This window comes from Falco rusticolus, chromosome 18, assembly GCF_015220075.1.
Source record: "Falco rusticolus isolate bFalRus1 chromosome 18, bFalRus1.pri, whole genome shotgun sequence".
NCBI lineage: Eukaryota > Metazoa > Chordata > Aves > Falconiformes > Falconidae > Falco > Falco rusticolus.
In genome coordinates this window covers 2,527,490-2,551,561 of record NC_051204.1, presented here as the reverse complement: position 1 = coordinate 2,551,561, position 24,072 = coordinate 2,527,490, and the positions used below count along the sequence as shown (strand labels likewise).

Below are 24,072 nucleotides of genomic sequence, written 5' to 3'. Positions count from 1 at the left end.
TTGAAATCCTGCGCCTCCCCACCTGCCCCAACGGCTCTCGGAGGCAGCTTGGGCACGGCCCACAGTGCCGATGCTGTGGGGACAGGCCTGTCCCCAAGCACCCACGCGCCCTTCGAAGTGTGGCTGAAGGACTGGGGAGGTGGTGTGCGGATGGTCACCAGGCCACCTCTTCGTACGTCACCCTCGGAGGCTTTTCTGCGTAAGCATCCGACGGCGGCCGTCCGAGTCCAGCCTGGGTGGCACCGCCGGCACGGAGAAATCCCTTCGTCCATTAAACATAGCACAGGGCCCCAAGCAGCGTGAAACCCGCCGTCGTGCAAAGCCTGCTTTTTAAGTTAAGCCTTTTAAAGATGGAGCCGAGAGGGTTTAAGAACAAGCCCGACCATTTGAGCGGTTTGGGGGCCCTAATTTGCACACACTTGGAGGTGGAAGGCAGGTGCTCAGGAGGTGGAAGGCAGGTGCTCAGGAGGTGGAAGGCAGGTGCTCAGGAGGTGGAAGGCAGGTGCTCAGGAGGTGGAAGGCAGGTGCTCAGGAGGTGGAAGGCAGGTGCTCAGGAGGTGGAAGGCAGGTGCTCAGGAGGTGGAAGGCAGGTGCTCAGGAGGTGGAAGGCAGGTGCTCAGGAGGTGGAAGGCAGGTGCTCGGGCAATCCTCTCTTTCCATGGGTGGCTGGAATGACTTAACGCAGAGTTCAACCTCCTGGCCCTCACGCAAGGCATCATCTTGGCTCCTGGGCAGGTCTCCTCAGCCTCCAGCATCCGGGTCTGTCCGCTCCCCACATCGTCACCTGGGTCAGGACCGATTCTGTCCCCTCTGAGGGATGACAGCCAGAGCTGGACACCGTTCTCTGCGAGGACACGCAGGACTTCGCGGCCGTCTCCACCTTTCTCCACCTCGGGACCTTGTGTGCGGCCGTCACCACCGCGCACCTGGCCGTCAGCTCCGCTTCTGTGAGTGAATTTCCCCACATTCACTACAATTGCCAACCTAAAGCAGCAAATCGCGTCCAGAGCCAAGGGGAAAGTGCCACTTCACTGACACTACGGTGCTTTTGGGAAATATCTTCCGAGCTATTTATAGTCCAAAAAAACCCTACTAAGAAATCTGGAAAGACACTTCTCCCGCAACCCCAGCCATTAAGAGCAGGAGTTAAACCCTTCCCAGAGTTTTTCCTGCCTGAGGGGCCAGGTTTCTTTCCAGAAGCCCTACCCTCCTCAACCAGGTTGTGTCCCAGACACCCCAGTTTCCATGAAAATTAAAAGATGCTGAATCAGTTCAATCACACACTTAAAACCCTCTCCAGCCCCAAGAGGAGGAATCTGCGCAGCGTGTCGTACGCGATATAAGACTGAATCAGTATTTTCAAGAAAGGCTGGCAGTGCAAAAGGTCGGAAGCGATTCATTTTTCACCATCTTAATAACAGTAATCATGTAATCATCATCATAAGATAATGTCATTTGGTAGAACTCCAGCTTGCTGTGCCAGAAACAGGTCACGAGCCGTTAGCTCTTCGGTGATGCTGCCTAAAGCACGGCCGCTCGCGTTCCGTGGCACAGAAATCCCGGCACGGCGCTTTCGTGAGCCGCCTTTCCCGCAACAGAGGGAGAAACTGCACCAAACGTGCCGTTACCTGCCTCGGCAGCTGAAGACAGGAGACAGATTTTTGAAAAAAAAAATTCTTTTATTGGAACTCATCTGAACATCAGATATACCTGGTGTTGGTTAGCAAGAACCGTTTGTACATTTGATATTGATGGTGCCAAAAACCCAAACAGTGACTGACTGGATGAGATGGAAATTTAAAATAAAAATAAAATGGAGAGGTTAAAATGTGAATGGAAAGCAGAAAAAAATCAGCCAGTCTAAGATTCAGTGTGAAGGCAAAATATTTCCTGATAAAACAGAATCCTTTTACAAAATATAAATTTTGTAAGAAAAACGTGGAGAGGGAGAGAGAGAGACAGAGGGGAAAGGAAAAATAAAAGATTAGCAGGACAGAGATGCAGAAGCTTACACTGCCCAAATGGCATTAAAACCTAGCTAGTAACCTCACCATAAAATGAAACATGCTGGAATACACCGTGCTCCACCCCCCACATAAATGACTTTGGAACAGTAACGAGGAAGCTCCCCAGCGAGTGCTGCACTAGGTTATTCCAGAAGGGCCAAGCTGTCTCACATCAGACATTGAAAAATAAAATAAAAAAAAAATCAGAAACACTAACTCAGCAGAGGTAAATAACGACAGTCTGACCAGCGCCCGGGGCAGCGGCTCGCCTCCCCGCCGGACAAGGCTGGGCTCCTGCAGGGAGGCAAGGACTCGGGGAACGCCTGCTCACCTGTTCTTCCTACCAATGCAGGTGGGGGGGAGGGATAAAACATTTAAAATCTAGTCTATTTTAAAACAATAGCATGCAATACAGGCCTCCAGGGGAAACCTGCGCTGTTCCCTTTATTAGAAACTGGCCTAACGGTCTAGACAGTGGCTGCAGCCACCTCGAGGCTTTTGGCTGCGCAGGGTGGGCCTGGGCTAGCGCAGCACAATGACCGTTCCGAAACAGGTTCCTCAGGTGTGAAAGCCTTCAGGAAAATCATTGTAGAGCTGCTTTCGAGGGGATCTGAGGCCTTTAAGATTTAAAAATAAACCAGCAGTCTGCACATTTTGGGTTTTTTTTTTGCTTCAGTACAAATGGAATAAACTTGGCTGCTTATACACCGTCAGTAAGTCTCAGATTTCAGAGCAGAGGGAGAGATGAAACGAACTCGTTTCGGGCACCTACCAGTAACAAAACTTTGTCCCTGCTTAACTCTCTGCCATCCCTCAGGAAGTGGAAAGCACATGTTTAGGTAGTGTAAGCCTTTTTCCTTTTATTTAGAATACCCTCTTTGTTTAAACAATATTCCCCCCACCCCACCCCTGATACAAAGTTCGGCCAGTAAAGATTACATGGAAACTGGAACACGCATCGTATGGAATACAAGATGCACTGGATGAGGAAGTTTAAAAACTTTCCGAGCGAAAAGTAGAACAAAGAGGAAAAAAAAAAAAAAAAAAAGTCTCCTAACATTTTCCCAAAGGTTTCACTCTCCTGTCACACACACTCTCCAAATGACAGCTAGCAAATTCAACTCTGCAAAAAGAAAACAGAGCCACGTCAATCGAGAGGAGAGAAAACAAGCCTCAAGGACACAAACAGCACCTTGGCCTGGGAGAAGTGACAGGTCCGGAGCAGCTGCGACCTCCAGCTCCTGCCTCCACTCACCTATGTTAGCTTCTTGGCTTTGTTGTAGAGCGAATCCACTACTTTGCTCATATTCTGAATAGTCTCGAGGGCAGCTTCGTAAGTTTTGTCTACGGGGGGTTCGTCGAAGATGATCAGGACTCCCTCGCCTTGGTCAAGGATGCCTGTGGACACAAAGCTGCGGTTACCAGTAATGCTCGACAGATCGCTTCTTCCAACCAGCAGGACTTTAGGGATCTACCCAGAAAATGGCCCGTCAGCTGTGTTGGGTTGGGCAGGGGCTCGTATCTTGTACTGGACTGGCCAACTGACTTTTGTCTGGACTGCATTAGCAGTAGCTTACCTAGGACAAAAAAAAAAAAAAAAAAAAAAAAAAAAAATCGTCCCGGAGAGGGGCCCGAGAAGACATCCAGGAGATGCTTATGCCTGTGCATTCCCTAACAGCTACTTTTCTCCTCAAGGCCCCTGTGCCCAGCAGGATGGCTCAGCACAACACTGGAGCAAGGCAAGAAAAAAAGCCATTTTATAATTAAACTACTTCCAGGTGCCAGACGGGCACGGCAGCTGAGTTCCGTAATTTTTCAGCCATCCTCTAACGAACACACTTCTTTTAGCCATTCGTCTTGCTCAGGGAGATCAAGAGGACTTTCTAAACTGATGCCGAGGACAATGTAATAAAAGAGCAGAGCTGTTTCCTTGGGGGCTTACTAGAGAAGCAGCCCCCCGCAGTCCCAGACAAACCCACCCACTCGGTTGCGCTGTGTGGGTGCCCCCCACCAACACACAAAACTCCTGACACAAATCAGCCGGGAAAGGTGACCGCATACTCCAGAGCAGAAGAGCACATTTTTGCTAGACAGCCCACCACTGGGACTCACATCTGTCCTCGGATGCGGTCGCAGCAAGTAAGGACTTAACAGCGGTTTCCAATTTGTGAGAAATTAAGCTTCAAGCTTAATGAAGGCAGATGAAGCAATAGGAACAGCCTTCACGACAACAGAGAGGTAACAAAGCCACTGCTCACTGCTCTTCTGTCGTGTCTACTGCTCGTTAACCTGCACATCTGCTGCCTGAAGTGGAGCAGAGCAGTCTAAGGAGAGTTCAAAGGCGCAGAAGGTGCAGCAGTGAAGAGGAATCTATCCACAGCTTGCTTTCGCACGACCTGGCCTCGGGCAGCAAGGCAGTCAAGAAGGATGCAGAGACTCACCATGAAATTTCTTGTCCAAGATCATCTGTGACAGTTTCCTTTCTACCTCAGCCTGAAATTGAAGCAGAAAAATTAAAAGTCTCCCAGAACTACGTAAAGAAATACAAATTTTACTACGGCACACTCAACAGCCCTGGCAGGATATAAGCATTGCTTAAAAGCAGCTATTTTATCACCGAACACGAAGTCAGGACAGATCTCTCCTTGCACACTGCTTTGATACTACCATATGCTTTAGATGATTTAAGAAATTATTCAGGAGCTTTTAATAACGAGAGCACCAGGACGTCTCGCCCTCTTGTTCCACAGAGGACGATGCAGCTGTCATTTCATACAGGCATGACCCATGAGGGGATCTGCAGCATTCTAGCTTGGTTCAGCAAGTATTTAGTCAAGTGTTGGCCAAGTTTCATTTAAGCCACCCAGCAGCGAGCTGATCTCCTGCCCAGTGCCAGGCAAAGCCCCACAGGAGTCAGCTCCTCCTCTGCTCTCTGGACAGAGGACACACAGATGCAGTTACACCACTGCAGTCCAGCTTTAACGCATACCTAATAGTTTAAAACACCACCAGCAAGCCTAGGAAAAGACTGCGCAGACAGAAGAGGAGGACAGATGACGTAATCACCATAAAGGCCGAGCTCAGTACGCTTCCCAACCTCTGGCCTTAATGCCAATACAGGACAAAAGCACTTGGGGATGCAACTGGCTGGGACTACAGTGGATTTTCCTCAAACAGTCTGGTTGGGATCATCTGTAAAGCAGTTATTGCAATAGGCAATGTGGCATACGCATTAGCTGGGTCCTGTATCTTAAAGGTCTAAGATTCTTCTGGGCATGCTCACAAGGATTAAACGCAGGTCAGCAGGGAAGACTGAGCTGGTCATGACACGAGGTGTTATTGCAGCAGAGGAAACTCAGTCTCCAACAAAAAGCAAGTGCTAATACAGGGAGTAAAACCCACGTGACGGAAGGTGATGTTACAGCAAAGTCTGGCGCAGAGGAAGCCAGTCCGACACCTCCCGGGAACTGTCCGTGTTAAAGTCAAATTCCCAGGAGCAGTATTTGCCTGTAAATGCTGTGGAGCTGATCTGTCAGACTCAATAGCCTACGTTTATTTCCCAGTGGTAAATGCCATTTGACCTCAACTCCTTTGCCCTCTTACACGTGCCACTGCTTTCTAGTGATATTCTTACCTTTGAGAGCTTGATGAGGCTGGATATGTGTTCAATCTACAAGAGAGACCAAGAGAGTTAAGTACATCTTTAGCTGCACTTCGGAAACACAACACGGAGGTACGAGGCTCTTCCACGGAACAGCTCAAGGGCCTGTAAACACTCTGGCCTACAAATCTCCAGTGGCTTTTCTCCACTTTGCAGCTTCATATCCTTCAGATTTCACATCCAATTTTAACTGAAGATGGACTAGACACCTAAAGCCATTTCATTCTGAAACACGAAATAACATTTCTTCTCCAAGAGTATTGCAGCTTTACCCACACCCTGTCAGAGCCCCTCGAAGCCAGACGCGCTGTTACCTTCAGTGTTAAAAGCACGTCCCCCTTCCAGCGCTAAGTGAAACGGGTGGAAAGGGCCGTGACTCTGGAAGGTGGTTTTCCAAAGCTCCCCTCAGCCCCCTCCTTATCGTTTTCCAGCTGAACATGATGAACCCTGAGCTCTGGAAGCATTGAGCAGCTCTAAGAAGTATTCTGTACGGGAACAAGACCCTCACCCACCAACAACAGGGGACAAAGGTACCAGCATGTCACTGTGCTTGCTGGAAACATTTACCTGTACTCTGGAGAAGGGTTCGATGACTCTGATCAGATTCTGTTCCAATAAGTTATCATAGAGCTTAGCCAAGTGAGTGTTTATGATGGGGTCGTCCCTGAGCTCCACCTTATAGTCTGTCAGAGCCTGTGGAAGACACAGTGGGAACAAATAATTCACGTAGCAACAAGTCTCCTGTCCTCAAGGTCCCCTTCCCTCCCTGCCCAGCAAAGTATCAGTAGTTAATCCAATCCCGTAACTTAGCTAAAAAGCCAGGAGGTCACGACAGCCTAGCACTGTGCAGCAAGCACCTTTCATCTTTACACCGCTGGGGCTTAGCAAGCCAGGATCTCTGGTTTACACTCAGGAGACAGCATGACGGGACTGTTGCCTGACATGGGAACCCTCTCCATTCTCTCATTATCTCTGCGGTATACTTGCTGAAGCCAGGAAAAATTTCAGGAAGATATACATCCCAGTGAGCAGCACCAAAGGTACAGCAAACTGCTTCTGAGTTGGCTCTCAGAAAAAGAAAATACACCCCACCCCACCCCAAAAAAAGGAAAAAACCTAGTTTCATGCAAGCTATTACTCCCCATGCTGCAAAAAACTGAACTCGTTGATCCCTGTGGGGTATTTGCTTGATGCACTGTTGCTTTTTATGAATGTTTTTGTGGTTTCCTGCTGTGGGCTGTAACAGCTCCTACAACTTTCCAAACGTTTTGTGCCATCAGGCCCCGTTTTCCAATTCCTGACTCACCTTTTCAAAATCCGCCAGCGATCGGTTCTTACTGGCCTGTGCCACACATTTTAGTGCTTCTGTCTGCGGAGAAAGAAAATAAGAGTAGGTTATTTTCCTGGATTCTCCTCTCAGAGCTATCATGCCAACCGTGCAGTATACTGAAGACATGCTTTAGCAGCAAAACAGGAATGTTCCTTTTGCTGCAAAGCCACGTCTGCGTTACTTCCACGGAGGCAGAGTGGGAACAGCTGCTAATAAGGAGAACATGCAGAACAGCTGCAGGACACAGCATGAAATTAGCTTCACAGAAACAAACAACTCAAGTTTTGCAAGGTCTGAGAGTACCAGCTGCAGTTCCTATCAGGTTGCAGGTTGGGAGCAAGTTTGACAGAATTTTTAAGGAAAGCGCGCGTTTTAGCCCTTGCTGAACGAACGTGGCTGTTTTCAGCCCTTACACCGTGTTCCTCTCCCTCAGCATGCCGCACTTCCTCTGCTGACCAAGAGAAGCATGGCAGAAGTCCTACAGACACCCTACCACGGAGAGCATCAGCAAATGTTTCTTGTCCACCCCACAGCTGCTGCAACAAAGCAAAAGACTCGGCCACGACCGAACTACCATATATACACTAAACAGAAGAGCAACACGACTAGAAGAAGAGTTTCCAAGTGGTGAGAGGCACAAGTGCACGAGACAAGCAGAACAGCCTGGTGGCTACGGTGCACGAGGTCCAGGCTTCTGCGACCGCCTGTCCCACCGAGCTGTCCCCAGGGCTGCCCACTCTCCGCTCCTGAAGCTCAGTTTCCCCAGCTGCTGCAGGAATTTGTGATCTCTGCTGTCTCAGGAGGACAGCGCAGACAACAGCGGGGCTCTCCTCCACGGGACACAGCCCTCGCAGTCTGAAAAAGAGCCTCCGACCCAGCTGCCGCTCGGGGGAAGGGGATGAAGCAGGACCAGGGCTGCCCTTCGTGATCAACCAGGGGTAACACAGACATGTCCCCACTTCAGACTCTTCTCTGTGCACACGTGCTTGCTGATCTCCTCTGCTAAACAGCTTCCCCAGTCCCCCGCGAGGGAGGTGAGCATTAGTTCCTGCACCAAAGTAAACAGCTGGCTGACCAAAGCGATGGAGGGCATCGGTGTTTAAGCCTGGCTCACACCCTGGCACGCTTGACTTTTGGCTTCGTACTTCACATAAGCATCCCTGGATTTAAAACGGGGGTGGCATTCACATTAACACGTTAGAATAAACGGTGGATTTAACAACTCCCCAGCTGCTGGGCTTCCACCTTACAGTCATCCAGGTCTCAAGCTGCTCAGCTACGCTGCTGCGAACAGATTTTCAGGACTTGCTACAGCACAAGTGAAAACAACAAATAACCGACTTAAATACATCAGCTCCACGGCTGCAGAGCAGCTGGCGAGGGCTGAGCCACGAGACCCTTACGGCATCAGGCGCCCAGCAGTTGGTGAAGAAAGCAGGGAGGAGAAATACAGGGAAAATGAAGCGAGAGGGCCAGATTCTCAGCTTGTGAAAAATCACTGTATTCCCTTTGAAGGCAATTGACTTACGGTAATTACCTATGGTAATTTAATCAGTTCTGGATCTTATTCAGGACATTCAGAAGCGAAGGGTTATTTTGGTATGAAAAGACCGAAGTATTTGACAAAAAGAATAACACAATATTCTCAGACATAATGGGAAGATCAAAAGGATTAAATTTCTATACCTGTCTTCCCGCATACCGCAGAGCAAGCTTTCCACTCACTAATGCTTGCACATCTTCTGGGCTAGAAAGGGGAGGGAAGGGAAGAGAGCATTTATTCAACAACACGGTCGATTTAAGCGTGTCTCAAAAATTCCCACTTAATGGCAAATTACTACAATTCAAGTAACGCTGTATCAGAAGCATTGATTAGGTCATAAAGACAAACAGTAGGCTTGTCTGCTTGAATACTTTCATTAGCTTAGAGTCTTATAAATGGAAAGCCTTTCCCGTTTAAATGTAGGAAGCGTTCTTCGCAGAACCATGTGCCACGTACATGTTCAGCATGATTTTACACAGCAACATGTATTTCAGCGCAGTGATGGCTTTTGGGTTGTCAATTGAATCATATCCCTCAAACGCCTCGTAAAAATATGAATAGGCTGTTTTCCAGTCCTTCTCTTCCGCTGCATGGATAATACCTGTTGGGAGGAACAAGCAGACAGGCAGCAGAGTTAATTCTTCATGTAACTGGAAGAGGACAGAACAATTTGGTTGCCCAGTGCTTTATCTGGTACTTCAGTAAAGGGAATCCTTTCCTTCTGTGCTTCCTTTTGTCTTATCTCTCTGTCAGAAGAGCATCCGTGCCCTCTCTTAAGAGGACGTGTTAAGACAGACAAGTTCTTGGCACTTCAGGTAAGTGCCTGCCAATTAGATCAGAAACAATGTTACAGTTATACCAACATGGTACAATGCTCTAGTGCCCCGGGGGGTTACGGACCCTCCACCACTGCAGGTTTTCAAAAACAGGCTGAAAAAGTGTCAGGAACAACATGATTATAGCTGATCCTGCCTTGAGGCAGCTGGGCAGACTTGTGGCTATCTCGAGGTCCCACCTAGCACCATTTTCTATGATTCACTCAGGAAAGAACAAATATCAGTCAACCGACACACCAGGACGAGTCCTAGACTTTTCCCTTTCTCCCGAAGGGCTTTACCTGACTGCATGTCTAACGCTGCTTGCAGCTTCGGCGGACAGTAGATTGCGTTGGCTGTAGTCCGTGCAGAGGTTAAGGCTGCTCTTGCTTTTGGCAGGTTGCTCAGGGCATGGTAAGTCTTACTTTCTAACAGCTGCACCTCCACCAGCAATGCCTTGTCGTCCATCTTTTTCAATTCCCGAAGAAGCTGGGAGCCTAGCAGCAGGGAAGAACAAGAACCTTTGTCACCTACTCTGCATCTGCTATCAACAGCTACACAAACCTAGTCTTTCCAGGTGACACCCTTCTTCCCCCACAGCACTATGAGCTTTCAGGAAGGGAGGCTAGGCTTACACAACCTGCTCTTCCGAGAAGAAACAAAGGAGAGGAAATAATAGCGGGTCAGTGTCAGTCCACAAGTTGGAGAAGAACGAACCAGTTTTGCTTTAGAGGTGGGAGAGGGTAGTGAGAATACTTGGGTGTGGGGACAGCACGTCTCTGCCACCTCACTGGGGGCAGGAGACACTCAGCAGAAAGTCAAGGATGGGTCGTGCAGTTCAGATTGCCGCTCTGGTACCCCTCCCCCAGATGACAGCATGATTTACCTCTCACATTCAGAGCTCCAAGCAAACCTGAAGTACTGCCCGTTCCTGCATCATTCCCCTAGGGTGAGACCTGAGGATTTGCAAGCAACTCCTAAGAATAGCGGATGAGGAAGGAATTTTTTAAGCACAAAACATCTACAGATCAAATTTAGGAGGTAGGAATGGACGGCCTAAGAAACCGCTCAATAAACCGTCACGTTAAAGCCTTGTGAGGACAGAGCCAGCCTCAGAGGAAACTCTTCCCCTTCTTTCCCCAGCTCTGTGAACTGAAGAGCTAACTCAGGGCAAGCAGAGATGAGAACCACAACCTCACCTGCTGTGCTCAGAAGCTGAAAACCACAGTTAAAACCGTGTAACTAGGTGGAAGAGAATGGACTGTCCCTAGAAACATCCCGCAGAGACACTCTGCTTGCCCCTGCTCCCCAAGGCCACAGACATAACCGTGTCTTGGCCAGCCACACAGACATGCTAGCAACACGATGCTGGCATCTCGAGAGCTTTCAGAGAGGCTGTCCTCTAGGTACAGGCCTTCACAACTCCCTCAGCTGCACCACCATCACCCAAGGGAAGAAGTTAATTAAGCATAGCTTTGGAGTGTGGAGTCTGATCAGTTTAAACCTGAGTTCACTACACACCCGTATGCAAACTAATTCTAACTTGACAGTGACTGGCATGTGTCAGAGCACTTAACTTGATATTCTGATCAGACACAAATCGCCCAGGTGACTCTGGACATGACTTATGCTCCTGTCACCACACCGTTTAAAAAAGTTACGTGTCCCTGGTGAGGTACCACCACTGCCCAGGTAAGCACTTCTGTCCGTGCCAGTGCAGTCATCCCTCAGCCCTGCTCACACCCACGCGCTGAGCTGGCAGGCTGTACAATTCCCCTTTCGCCAGCTTAAACTTCATCCCACGTTACTGCAGTCATTTGCAAAACGAGCATTTGAAAAGCACCAAGGGGAGTTGGGCCGTGTAAGGTGACCTGTTTTACTCCGCTTTGTAGCGGAGCAGGAGAGTACACATGGTTAATTACCATATCTCAGGTGGTGCAGAAGCAGATTCTTAAAGCCTCTGCACTACTGCACAAGAGCTTGTCGAATTACACCCTTGGAGGCTTGTCGTTTCCTGGCGTTACTACTGCTTATACTGAAGCCATGTTTGAGCAAACTGAAAAAAGCTGGTTTTTCCCTCCAACCTCTCTGACCACAGCAGTACACGCTGTACGTTCCAGCAGGAGCCAAACCTACTGGCCTTCAACTGGATGCAGTTCCTCTTCGCTTCAGGAATTTTTCAAAATGAACAAACAGTGGGAAGAGACACTAAAAGCTTTTCTCACCAAGCTACAGCAAAAGTTGGAAGAACTGGTACAGTACCGAGAAATGAATGCCCAAGTCCTACAAAACTTATGACATAGCTGATCATTTCCCTCGTCAGCCTCCTGACTTGATTTCAAAACAAATTACCACCACCTAGCGGGACACTCACCTAGTTGCAGCGCTTCTTGGTACCTCTTGGTATCGAAGTACAAAGAGACGAGCCTTGCCTGGAGAACAGAAAAGGAACTGCTGTGAGGAGAGTCAGAGTAAGGTGGTACAGATTTATTTTGTAAAATGAAATTTTATATTCTTCTCTGCACAGGTTTCACTACATGAATTTGTGTTCATTACATTATATGATCCAGCGCTGCAAGGTCTACCGGTTGGAAGGTTGGCTACTCTAAACACAACGGGTAAAATCCTGCCTGTTCAAGACGAGTCACTCACTTTAGTGTAACCGTTATCACCCATCCATTAAAGGTACAAAGGTCTGGACAACACACAAGTTCGCTGCTTTTATAGGTATTAAATCTGATAAAGCAAAGATGCTAGTACAGTTTGGGATCAGCGATGTAACATACCTCCAGAGCCTGGCGTAGGAAAGTCCTCTTCTCTGATTTGGCCCATTCAATACACTCTAAACAGAGGTCAACCTTAAAGGGAGCAGAAAGAAATTTGTAAAGCCTTCTGCTGCCCCTCTTTAAAACAGCAGTATGGTTCAATCATTTCCTACAAAGCAACAAAAATACAACAAAGCCTGAATCTCCACAACATCATTTAAGAAAATAAGTCGCTCCTGTCTCAACAGCAGCATCGCTAAACATCGCATTTGCTTTACTTTAAACGAGCCCGGAGATCAGCCAGCAGCCTTCATCATTAGCGCCTAACCCAAACTCCTCAACAACACCTCGAATACCACCAGGGTAAAGCGTAGTTCATCACCGATGAGAACTGCAGCTCCACCGTGCAAGATTACAAGACTTCTCTTCAACAAGGACTCACTGGTGACCACACAGGATACACACTTCAGCCTCGGGCTGCAGCAAGTTGACACCAGAGTCTAAACTCCCAGAAATGTTGCACAAAATGATACAGAAGAGCTAAACTGTGCTACATGTTTTCATATCCTATTTGCTGATTAACTTCCTGCACTTTGTAACACTATTCACAGTATTAGACTACTTAAAATACATACTGCAAGAGAAAGTCAAGTTCAGAAGGCAAACTAAGGTTTAGTTTAAGCTTTAGCGTTGCAAAAAAACCCCAAAACAAACAAACAATCAAAAACCCAACAGACCACCTTCTTCAATTCCTTCTTTAAATGCATTTCACTTCCAATAACTTCTTCTGACCACCAGGGACAATCCTCCCACGCTGGAATATGAAAATAAGTATTTGGCTCCCAAAGTTTCACCAGTAAAAATTACTGCTGAAATTCTAATAGCATTTCTTAAAGAGCTGTGTTTTTGTTTGAAATAAAAACATCTGGGTACATGTGAGCTGATTCTGTCTCAGGGCAAGGAATAGACTACAAGACTTCGAGGTCCTTTCCAGCGTGTTTTGCGCCATTTCATTTAGCCACAGAGCGAATTGTATTTTCAATTGCTCTAAAAAGAAAGGAAAATAAAGCACACATGTTTCAGGGCCTAAATATGTCAGGCCACACGTGTCCTTTAGCAGTATAAAGCAACAGAGGTGCTGGACTCCACTGCTTACAGCCCAGTCAGGTGCCAGGAGCCAGTCAGTGACACTGGATGTTTCATCTATTGCTTCAAAACAGACCAAAGGACGCAGAACTTCTCATATTTTTAAGACTGCTGAGATTCCCTTGATGAATAAAGCAGTCACGTTCCACCTCAATTAAAGAGGGTGTTGATTTAGCACTGGCCAATAACATACAGCCAGTCATCCTGAGGTGCAAGGCTCAGGAATGTCTTTTTTTCCAAAATCTCTGAATCACAGCTCTTTCTGGAGCAGCTTAGTAGCTGTACTACACTGCAGGACTTGTCAGCTCCTCATCACTGCTTATTAAATGAGGACATTTTATGAAAAGCCATTATGAAGTTTCAATTTATTGCACAGCGATAGCTGGAGCATTAGGAGCTGGAGAAATCTCTAATTTCATTGCTTTACTGGACTCCTGGGAGTCTTCTTAATATATGTTACACCGAGAAAGTAAATGTGCCTCTGAACACTTCTGAGGCGCTGAAAGCATCCAGGATTAGCATCAGGAACCTCACAGGTTAGGTGTCATAATTCCTTAAGATTTTGGTTTGGCTTCTGAGTACGCTTGAAAGAGTGTATTTTGACTAACTGGGCCATATTTCCATCGCTGTTACTCCATGTTTTTCCCCTGTCATAAAACACCGCCTTTTGGGACTGCATCCAAGTATCATCCTTTATGTCAGGTTACCTTTAGTAAAAGTCTGAAGGCACTCATCTTCTCCCGATGCCTTTACGAGCTTCCTTCTCACGTGCACAACCCACCCCTCTTCCCTTAATACCTTCCGTTAAAGAAGAGGGCAAAAGATTCCGTCGCCACTTACTGTAACGTAACGTACAAGCCACAAGAACCGAACAGCGAACGAGCACTTGCTAGGTTACCTGAACTAAAGGATGATATTTCTGTGCTAATTTGCCTAATGAGAATGCCAGCTGCCTCACAACATGTCAGAACTTCTTCTAGACTAATCTGTCAGGCACTGTGAGTACAGCGTTACGCAGGTTTGCCCTTAACCTGTTGCTCAGACCCTCCCTGCTGCCCCTTTCCATCTGACTGCTGTGGTGTGCCAGTACAACCCACGCTGCTGCAGGTCAGCGCCGCTCATAAGTGGCTCCTCATCATTTACAAGTTGCTTCTGTCCTTCTCCCGTTCCCAAATAACCAACAAGTCACACAGACACCAAAAAAAACCCCAAGCAACCAACCACTGGATTCTAGGAAGCTAATAAGAACAGAGTAAATCCTAACTGGGGGCTATCCTACACCGAACGGGCTTTCTAGTGGAGAAGTTCATCCCCTGAAAGTAGTTTACACTTGGTAGCTGCAAACTTTTTTCCACTTCAGGAACAACTTTTGTGCCTCTGCAGAGTAAGACAGGCACCACACTGTGTCTCCAGGTGAAAGATGCTAAGTAATACTCACCATCTGATCCCACCACCTCCTGAACATCCCTCAAACACTCACTCCTCTGGCTCTGCCCATCACACACGGCCTCACCGTTCGACAAGCCCGAGCTCCCCGGAACAGGTCCGCACCTCTCCCCTCCCAAACCCTTCTCCCACTACAAAACACTCCTAATGCCATACATCTAACAGCAAGTAACACAGATCTAAGAAAAATGCCCAGGGCGAGTGTTTTTCCAACCCTGCAGCAGGACAAGGCTTGCAGAAAAACACGGTTACGAGGGAATTAAATTATCTAACATTTTATTAATAGAATAAATCCAAATGTATGTGTCTTCAGCATGAAGCCGACTAAGACAATGGTGTGACAAGCTTTTGAGGAACAGACTGCTGCTGAAATGCAAGTCTCACCTCCTGTCCCGTTGCTGCCTCCATATCAAGGAAGAGATCGAGCAGAGATCGGACTAAGCGGGCTGCCTTTGCTTTGCTGATAGAATTCAAGAAGGGTCGAACATACTTCAGAAGTCCTCCCAGCTCTGTACACAGAAAAAAACCAAGTCATGAAATACAACCGCACAGCTGAAATTTACAACGCACTTGGAGTACCTGACGCATCTACGCACAGCAGTATTTATTACACCAAACATTTTATTAGCATTCTCTCTTTTTATTTTATCATTTACAGGAAAAGAGCGATAAACGTCACCTGAAGGAATGCCTCGCAGTAAACACAGGGACTGGCAAAGGTGCCTGTCGGGCTCCAGCCTTGCCCACACAGCTTACGTTTCCCGTTACTTCAGCTGGCCCAATTACAACACCATTTGTAGCTACGCTGGCCCCAGGCATGTTTTAAAAGCGTAAAAATCTGCTACATGCTTTGAGATTTTTCTATAAAATGGGCAATGGAGTTTATAGTTTAAGTATGTTTTTATTAACTCAGTTTGACATTTTAATCTGCCATACCTAGCCAACCCTGGAGTCAGATACACCCTGTGCTCCACTGCTGAAAAAATGACATTTCTTAACACTTCAGCTACCCACATTACCCAAAATTAGATCTTACTTTCACTGTTTCTGTTTCTACTGCTCTCCTTACTACTTTACAGTTATAAAGCTAGTCTCAAGCTCACAAAGGAAAAGTCTTTCTTTATGAAGAGATGCGCTAAAAACATCATTCCCCCGGAGCAGAAGGGCGCAGTGGTCAACGTCAGCAGTTCCAGCACTTGGTGTTCACGTAAGCAGAAGGGAGCCAGGCACACAAGTTTTGTCCTCTCCTGCGATAAACAGCACGTGGCCACCGCGCCAGGTTGCAGCCACGTCTGTTTACAGTTGGGGGAAGATGATCCTTCCAGCAGCCAAGCACCGCGCCAGTGCGGGGTTCAATGCTGACTCATAAAATAGTGGGGTCGTACCCTGAAATCACAGCTTATCTGCCCCAGAACTGGAAGCCTCACCCAAACATCAGCTGCATCTTGCACTACCATATTTATGAGATTAGAGAGTAAAGAAACCCATCAAATGAGTATTTCAGAAATCCTCGATATGCTCTATACCAAACTGGTGTTGCAATCAAAACTAAAATAAGAGACTAATCTAATTTTATTTCAATTAGTGTAAGGAGGAGCATCAGCAGAACTTCAGTTTGGGAGGATTCCAATAAAAACAGCTGAAAACAAGCCTTCCCTCATATTTCATTTAGCAGTAATGCAAAAGAACTGCTATAAGAACATCTTAATCATATCTAAAAATTACTCCTTGTATTTATTTTAGAAGTTTAATCAAGCCTCATACAACTCATTTCTCACACTGTTAAGTGGAACTCACAGTGTGTTCCAATCCAATTGCTCACAGTGACGTACTGACACTTTTACACATCTGAAAGTGCAGGTTTAGAACAAGTGGAACTCACCTTGAGTGTGCCCTGAACCCTTAGGGGAGCCTTATTTTCCAAACAGCAGCGCAACAAATCTGACTCTTTCCACAATGAACCCCTTGGACTTTGCACAGGGAACAAAACAAAACGCCGTGCCTAAAATTTCAAAAAAGTTTCTCTCTGCCTGAGAACACATGGGCAGGTTTTTCTGGAACTGAGGTACAGCCACTTTCGTATCTAAGATTGAGCCCCGCTGACTGACAGCTTCAATCAGCTTTCACTCAACAAGGAACTGCCACCCACCGCCCCGTGGCAGACGACGACTTCACCTTCACTCCGAGGACCGTTCAATCTGCGGTACCACTCACGGATGCAAATCCCAATCATTTTAATCAAACACTTTGGTTTCACATACAGTATAAACAAACCACTGCTAGAGCAGCGGACAGCTACTTCCAGCACATCAGTTTTTTGCATCCCTCCTCTCGGTGTGAGCTGAGAAAGGTGGGCTCCAGATTACCTTGTGGGGCTGGGAAGAGAAGCAGCACAAAAGCTGGAGCTGCCCAGAAGCTCTTGTGCTCTTCTCTGATGCAACTAACGCAAAACACTTGAAAACTTGACATTTAACACAGGGAACAAGCCTGCTTCTCAGCTCATGGCACTGTATCCTTAGCTTTGAGCTCTGTAACTAAGAACTTGCCAGTTTTTCAGTCTTACCAAGGCAATGAGACTGTCTCCGAGACCCGTCAACTCTCAACTACTACAAGGTACCGCTCTTCCTCCTGCACATCACTGCATTACACCAGCTTCTCAGGACCAACTGAATCACATATTTAGTGCACATCATACTCTTCCACACAGGAATTTCAGAAGAAACAAGGAAAACTCACGTGAAACATGCTGCAGTACTTAGCTTTCCATTGACTTGCTCAACAGCTGCCAGAGAATTCACTAGAAAGCAGATCTGAAGTCAACAGCTAGCATATATCTGTGCGTTTTGCAAACTACACATTTAGACATGGATGCTCAAAGTTCCCATAGAAATTTCTCTTTCCTACCAATGTAACTGTCAACTATTTTTAGGATTTTTTTTTTTTTTTTTAAAGTAAATGCTTGGTGAAGGGGTGTGATTGACAGCTCTGGAGAAGTGACAAGCAGCAGCTCTGGAAAATGAAGTCTGCTGCTCATCCTGAAAGAAAGTGCTTCCACAACCTAACATGCCATGTACCTGAATTCCTGATCCGAGTTATTCCAATCCTATAGTTTTAAGCAATGCTATAAAGATCTAGAACTGTCCTACAAAAAACCTGTAATTAATCTACCATTATCCTTAATCCCTATCAAGCAGATAAAGAGGGTCATTTGTATTATTGTTATTCTTTTAAACAAAGGCTGCTTGGTCCTCTAAAAACCACAGGTTCATTTCACACTCTCGGCCAGTCAGCAGCACAGCAGTTGTGATTTTCAGACCCCACCAAACTGCAGCTGATTTTTTCCCTAGGCTGCGGCTCACAGACCCTTACATCTCTGGGGAAGCTACTGCTTAAAAGTAGCCAACAAGCCACCACGACACTTCAAATCTGTCAAAGAAATCCCACTCACTACAACTGTGTGCAATAAAAGCTACAACGATGAGATCTACTTCATTCAGGCCTAGTAATTTCCTTGTGAGGTCAAGCAGCACCAGATTCACTTCCCTTGAATATGACAACTGTGTCCGCCTGGTGCTAGCACCATTGCAAACGGTTGTACCTGGTGAAGATGCTGCTGGCCCTGCTTGTCACTCTGAATGGCCTACTTCACCCCGGAAAGCAGACAGAATGGGACGGTGACAAGTGTCTTTCCCACAGGACGAATGCATCTCCAAGCGGCGGTATCCCCTTTTTCCATCCCCCCGCTTCACGATGTCTCCAGAAAGAACCACCTGGTGATTGCACTCCAAGTCTACACACACAACTGGCTTCTCAACACTGCCAAATTAAATTTTTTTTCTGTTCAGAATATACTCACTCTGCATTTCAGTGATCCCTTTACTACGTTTCAAATACATTTCACACTTGCCTCTTCATAAACCCGGTTCTGATGAGTTAACATTGTCGTTTTCAGTTACTTGGCCTTCCCCTTAAAAACCCAAACTATTAGCCAGCCACCCCCTGACAACACAATGCCGTTCTTTATACTCATGTTAAGACTTAAGTTTAAACTCAAAACTGCTCCAAGTTCTGCAGCGGTAAGGAGGCCACCACGCACCTAACAACTCTTCTGTCAGGCTACTGCACACCAGCAGCACATCCACACATTTACTCAAAGAGACTCTTCTGATGATTTCCCCCTTTTTAGCCCAAACACACGCATCTTCCTTGATGCAGGAGCAAACCCATGTTTTGTTACCGTTACAGAAGCAAACATCGAAGTGCAGAGGGCACCTGTACAGCTCAGACACCTCTACCTGAGTTAATTGACTTGAGGTCCTTTTGTATTCCATTAGAGAAAAGGGCACTCCTGCAGCAGGCTTCATTAATCCTGCTCCAAATTTTTAGTGTAGGAAGAGTCGAATCATGTGCTGGAAGTGCTTATTTTTCTCCACCAACCATAAAAGCAGCCCACACTAGGAGATCAGACGTGGACATCTACAGTCAGGTGAGATGAATAGCACCTTTGTTTCCAGCACCGCTCTCAGTGCAAGTAATCTACTGTGTCACAAGCTCTGTTCAACGGCAAATCACAGTGGGATCAGTGTCCAGAATGCTCAAACACATGTAGACGTGGGCAGAGCAGTTAAATGGCCAAGTCAAAACAGATGTTTACAAAGACCGGCTGGTAGGATATTTCAGAACAAGTATAAAACTCTGATCTTGACCAGCTGCTATCTGAGACCTCATACCACTTTCCATGAGCTACTCTGTTAGGTCTGGTGCCCCAGTTGAATTCCAGTTAGATTAAACCTTCTGCTGGTCTGTTTTCCCAAGCCAGTTTCAAGACTGTTAAAAGCACACACACTTCACATTCTGAATTATTCTTTTGCAGAGTTAGAAAACATCAGGGCTCTAGCATGGCCAACTGGCTGGAAGGGACAGAAAGCTCTTTGTATGGATGTGGCGTTACCAGCTCCTAAAAGGCTTGAGGTGAAAGGTACTCCAGAAAAAGCAAGAGCATTCTTTCGCAAAAGAAACAAAACTAAACTGCTGAGTACAAGCCTTGAGCTTTCCAGGAAACAGAAGACATGAACAGATTCAAATAAAATCAAAAAAAGTTGAACAGAGAACTTTACTCCATTTCTGTCCTTTCACACGTTCAGAATAGGAGGACTGTCAAGTCTTGCTCCTGCATGGAGCTGGGCAAGGATTTCCTGATGTAATGTTCCAGCAGATAGATCAATTGAGAAAGAAGCTGCTGGTGAGAAAGGACTTTTTGGGACAAACCTTCCAATTTGAAACAAGGCTCTGAGATTGTTAAAAGCAAATCAAAAGAAACTTCTTGTCTCAAACATAACACTTAACAAAACTTTAGTCACTTGTACTAAAACAGCCACATGTCAAAGGGTTGTAAACTAAATGGTCCCAGCGCATGAGCAATCTTTTGGAATACTGGGCCAAGTAATAAGAGATCAATATTTCATGTTGTTTACCTACGTTTTTAGTTTCTACTTTAATTTAGTTTTCTATGAGAGGGCGTTTCCTGCCAAAACATGCTTTTACTTCTATCTCATTCAATAAGGAGCCTAAATTCATCTGAACACATGTATCTTTTACCCATTACCTCGGTTACTTGTTTCAGGCTCACCTTCTGCCTGCCCAGTCTTGGCCAAAAGCGACCCCAGTTCCAGGATGCTCTGCTCTTTGACTTGCACCGCTTCTTCATCATTTTCCTGGACATCGCGTTTCACTGGAAAAAAGAGTCGAAAAGTTACCTTTAATGCTATTTCAGTTAGAAGATAATCATTACTAGTCAGCTCCTGGAAAAGCAACAAGAAAAGTAACTGTTCTAACAGGCAATAGTGAGTTCAGGCTGGCCTGCTAGATCTGGAAAGCAGACTATGTGGAAAGTTTAAATGCAGAGCTTACAGAGAGTGTTTCATCTAGAATTCACGAAGGCTTTAATCCAGCTGCTAGATACAGCTGCATGCTGCAACTTAAATTATATTCAAGTTTTGAAGTAGTCTCATTAAACTTGTCCAGCTGTTCAAGTTTCACTTTAAAAACACCACCATACAACAGATCCTCTCCCGCTGAAACCGCAAAACCAAATAAAATAAGTTTAATGGGATTTCCAGGGTTGGGTATTCTGGTATGAGGATTTCTGATGTCGCCACTTTGTGTATTAAGTTGCAATCCCCTGGTCAAAACGTAGCACAAGAGCAACACCGGCTCCGCGAGCTGGGTACGCCTGTCCTCTTCGCTCAGGAGCGGATCAGGCGTTACAACTGCTGCAGGAGTCAGTGCACCTTCCCGCACCGAACTCTGACAACCTAATCATCGCTCTGTGCAGCAGCGTGAGGAACTCTGGCTCTGAAGTACGCAGAAGGGCCAAATGACACACAGCAGCACCAGACTTGTGTTTACACAACATCAGTTTCACGTAAGTTATCCACAAAACAACACACTTTCTTCCCTGCCACTTCCTACGGTGGAAATATTCAGCTCTGCCATCCCCTGTGCTGATGTCCAGCTCCTACACAAACAAAGCCAAAACCCACTGCCCAGCCCCCCCAGAGGGAACAGAAATCCTCCACGCTGCCCCTGAGCACAGGCTGCGGCTTTCAGTGCCCGTAATTTAACACATCTGGTGTCAAAACCAAAGTAACTTTGCTTTCAGAAAGCAAAGTGTCACAACAACACTCTGGACTGCTCCAGCTCGCACCAACCAGCACCACAAGTTGTTACTCCTGACTGAGCCTGACCAGATGGAAAGCTGTAGGTGTGTTGACAGGCTTGAGAACACCAACTACTAATTAACCAGTGAAACACTGAGAAGGGCGAGCAGGTTTTAAAGACCATAGAGCAATTACCAATTTCAAGGTCTAACGCAGACACTAGGAAACAACTGCCCGACACGGGGGGGTGACAGCAGGTCACAGCATCGTTTTAGAAATCACCACACGCGTTACGAGAATCCAGAATTACTCTTTTATACACCAATTTCGAAGGCATCGATGCTGTACACCCCCACACCCACATAAAGAGGGATGCCCACGTTAAGTCTACAAACCACTTCGTAGCACCAAGCCCTCCCGGGCGCTGCTGAACGTCTGTGACAGCCCAACAGGGAAACTGCTGTGCACAGCCTTGAGACACGAAGTTAAACCAGGCACAGCGCCCACAAAAACTCCTCAAAACTTTCCGTGTGGCGCTGAGAAAGGAATTTAAACCGCGGCTCTATTTGAGCGTTGTAGGAGGGAATACCCCCGCCAGCAGAGCTCTGTCCCCCTTCAGCACACCGAGCACCCGCTGCAGGCCGCCGCTACCCGCGCAGCGCCCGAAGGCGGTAACATCGCCACCGAAAAACGGGAAAACCGAGAAGCCAAGGGCCGGGGCAGGCGGTGCTGCCCGCCACAGCCCCCGCGCACGCCGCTCCACGGCTGCCAGGCGGCCGAGTTCCCGCGCCGCCGGCCGGCCGGCACCCGAGGCAACACCGCGTCCAACGGGGAGGAGAAGCCGGGCCGAGCCGCGGGCCCCACCGCCCGGCTCCCCGCCGCAGCCGCCCGCCTGGCCCCGCCGGCTCCGCGCCCGCGGGGCCCTCCCCGGCGGAGGGCAGCGGCCCGACCACGGCCCGCGGGGCGGCTGGGGGGCACGCGTCGGTGGGGCGGGCCAGGCCGGGGCCGGTGCGGCGGGCCCAGGCCTCGCTCCCGTCCGGCTCGCACGGTGAGTCAGCAGCCGGCGCCGGCGGCGGGCGGGAGGCGGCGGTGGGCGGCCGGGGGCGGGCGGCGAGGCGGGAGCGGCCGGCGGCGCCTCACCTATGGAGTGGAGGATGCCGATGGAAGCCTCGCGGTCGGTGGAGAGCAGGGACTGTGCGCGCTGGAACTCCAGCACCGCCGCCGCCGCCATCTTACCGCTCCCTCAGTCCCTCCTCACCGCCAGCCCGGAAGCGGCCGCCGGAGGCCCCGCCCCTTCCTGCCCGGGGCATGACGGGAGCCGCAGTCCCGGCGCGGGGCGGGGAGGGAAGGGGCGGGTCGAGGAAGGGGCGGGGCCTGGAGAAGGGGGCGGGGCCGGGGCGCCCCGCGGTGACGGGCGGGGGCTGGCGTGTGGCGTGTCCCCCACCCGTGGATACAAATTCCTGCAGCCAGCGCCGGGGCCGGGGGCTGGAGTGGGTCCCCTCCTCCGCGGGGTGACAACCCCCCCATCGACGCCGAAAGCAGCCTTCCCCCGCCCCCCCCCCCCCCCCCCCCCTCCGGGGTGGCCGCTGACCCCCCCCCACCTCCACGAAAGGCAAATTTAATGCCTTGAAAGCTCAATTTTCTATCGAACGGGAGATAAAAGCGCCCCCCCCGCGGCGTGCCCCCCCCGGGGGTCCCGGCACGGTGTGCCCCCCCCCCCCCCGGCAGGTGATAGCCCTGGGGACAGGTGGCACCAGCACCGACAGTTTGGCACCAGCTTCACGCCCAGCGGGGGGGGGGACGGGACCCCCACCGAGCCCCCCAGGCAGCGGAGGGGGGATGGGGGGGGCTGCAGAAACATGCCCCGGGAGGGGCTGGGGGGGGCGGTGAGAGCAGTTGGGTGGTGGGGCTGGGCTTTGAGGGGGGGGACAGGGGGGCGGGGGGGGGGTCACATCTGGGGGGGACCCCCAGGACATCGGTGTGACGAGTTGCCCCCAGACCTACACCGCACACGTGTGTGTAGGGGGGGTATATGCATGTGTGCCCAGCGCACATATGTGTGCATGCGTGTGCCATGTGTGCACAGCCGTGTGCGGTGCCTGCGTGTACATGACACTCGTGTGCACCCATGGGTGCCCAGGGACCCTCAGACGGGTGGGGGGACACCTGAGCGGTGACATGGTGACACCCCAGGGACGGTGCGGTGACGGTGACACCCGCCCCAGTGTGACCTGCAGTTCCCTCCCCAGCCAGTGAAGCACCTTGAGCTTCTTGGTGGGCCCCCATGGACACGTCCCCACCACCCCCAGGGCCCCCAGCCCCAAGGGTGCTCCGGCAGGGGACATGCCACTGCCTGGCCAGGGGACACTGCAGTGCTACCAGGTGTGGAGCAGGGACACACTGCTGCCATGGGCAGGTCCCGGTGGGGCTTGGCCTGGCCCCGGTGTGGCCATTGGCCAGGTGTTTGTGGCCTCGTGTCCTCCTGCTGCAGCTGGCTGGCACAGGGGGTGGGGGGAGCCTGGAGCCCACCATGAGGGTCCTGGGGAGTGGGCAGTGTGGGGCAACCTCTGCATCTTGGGTGGGCTCCATCATCAGGGCAACCTTCATCATAAGGAACATTCTTTGGGGGAATGTCCATCATGGTGGGGAACCTCTGTCATCAGGAGAACCTCCATTGTGGGGCAACCTCCATCATGGGGGA

The 24,072-nt window shown here is 48.9% G+C and overlaps 1 protein-coding gene across 2 annotated transcripts; it reads right to left on the bottom strand.

Annotated features, from left to right (window-relative positions):
* Positions 1-1,664: 1,664 nt before the first annotated feature.
* PSMD11 (proteasome 26S subunit, non-ATPase 11) lies at positions 1,665-22,650 on the bottom strand. Of its 2 annotated transcripts, none has more exons than XM_037411133.1 (14): positions 22,512-22,650; positions 20,318-20,443; positions 15,097-15,221; positions 12,142-12,213; positions 11,730-11,787; positions 9,658-9,852; positions 8,997-9,141; positions 8,684-8,744; positions 6,974-7,036; positions 6,235-6,360; positions 5,641-5,676; positions 4,448-4,499; positions 3,262-3,404; positions 1,665-3,129 (listed from the first exon to the last, which is right to left on the bottom strand). In XM_037411133.1, the coding sequence occupies exons 1-13, from the start codon at positions 22,600-22,602 to the stop codon at positions 3,262-3,264; spliced, it is 1,293 nt and encodes a 430-aa protein (XP_037267030.1). In that variant the 5' UTR covers positions 22,603-22,650; the 3' UTR covers positions 1,665-3,129. The 2 variants fall into 2 exon arrangements, with proteins under 2 accessions (XP_037267030.1, XP_037267031.1); XM_037411134.1 differs by having other exon boundaries at positions 20,342-20,443; positions 22,512-22,649.
* Between the last annotated feature and the right edge of the window lie 1,422 nt (positions 22,651-24,072).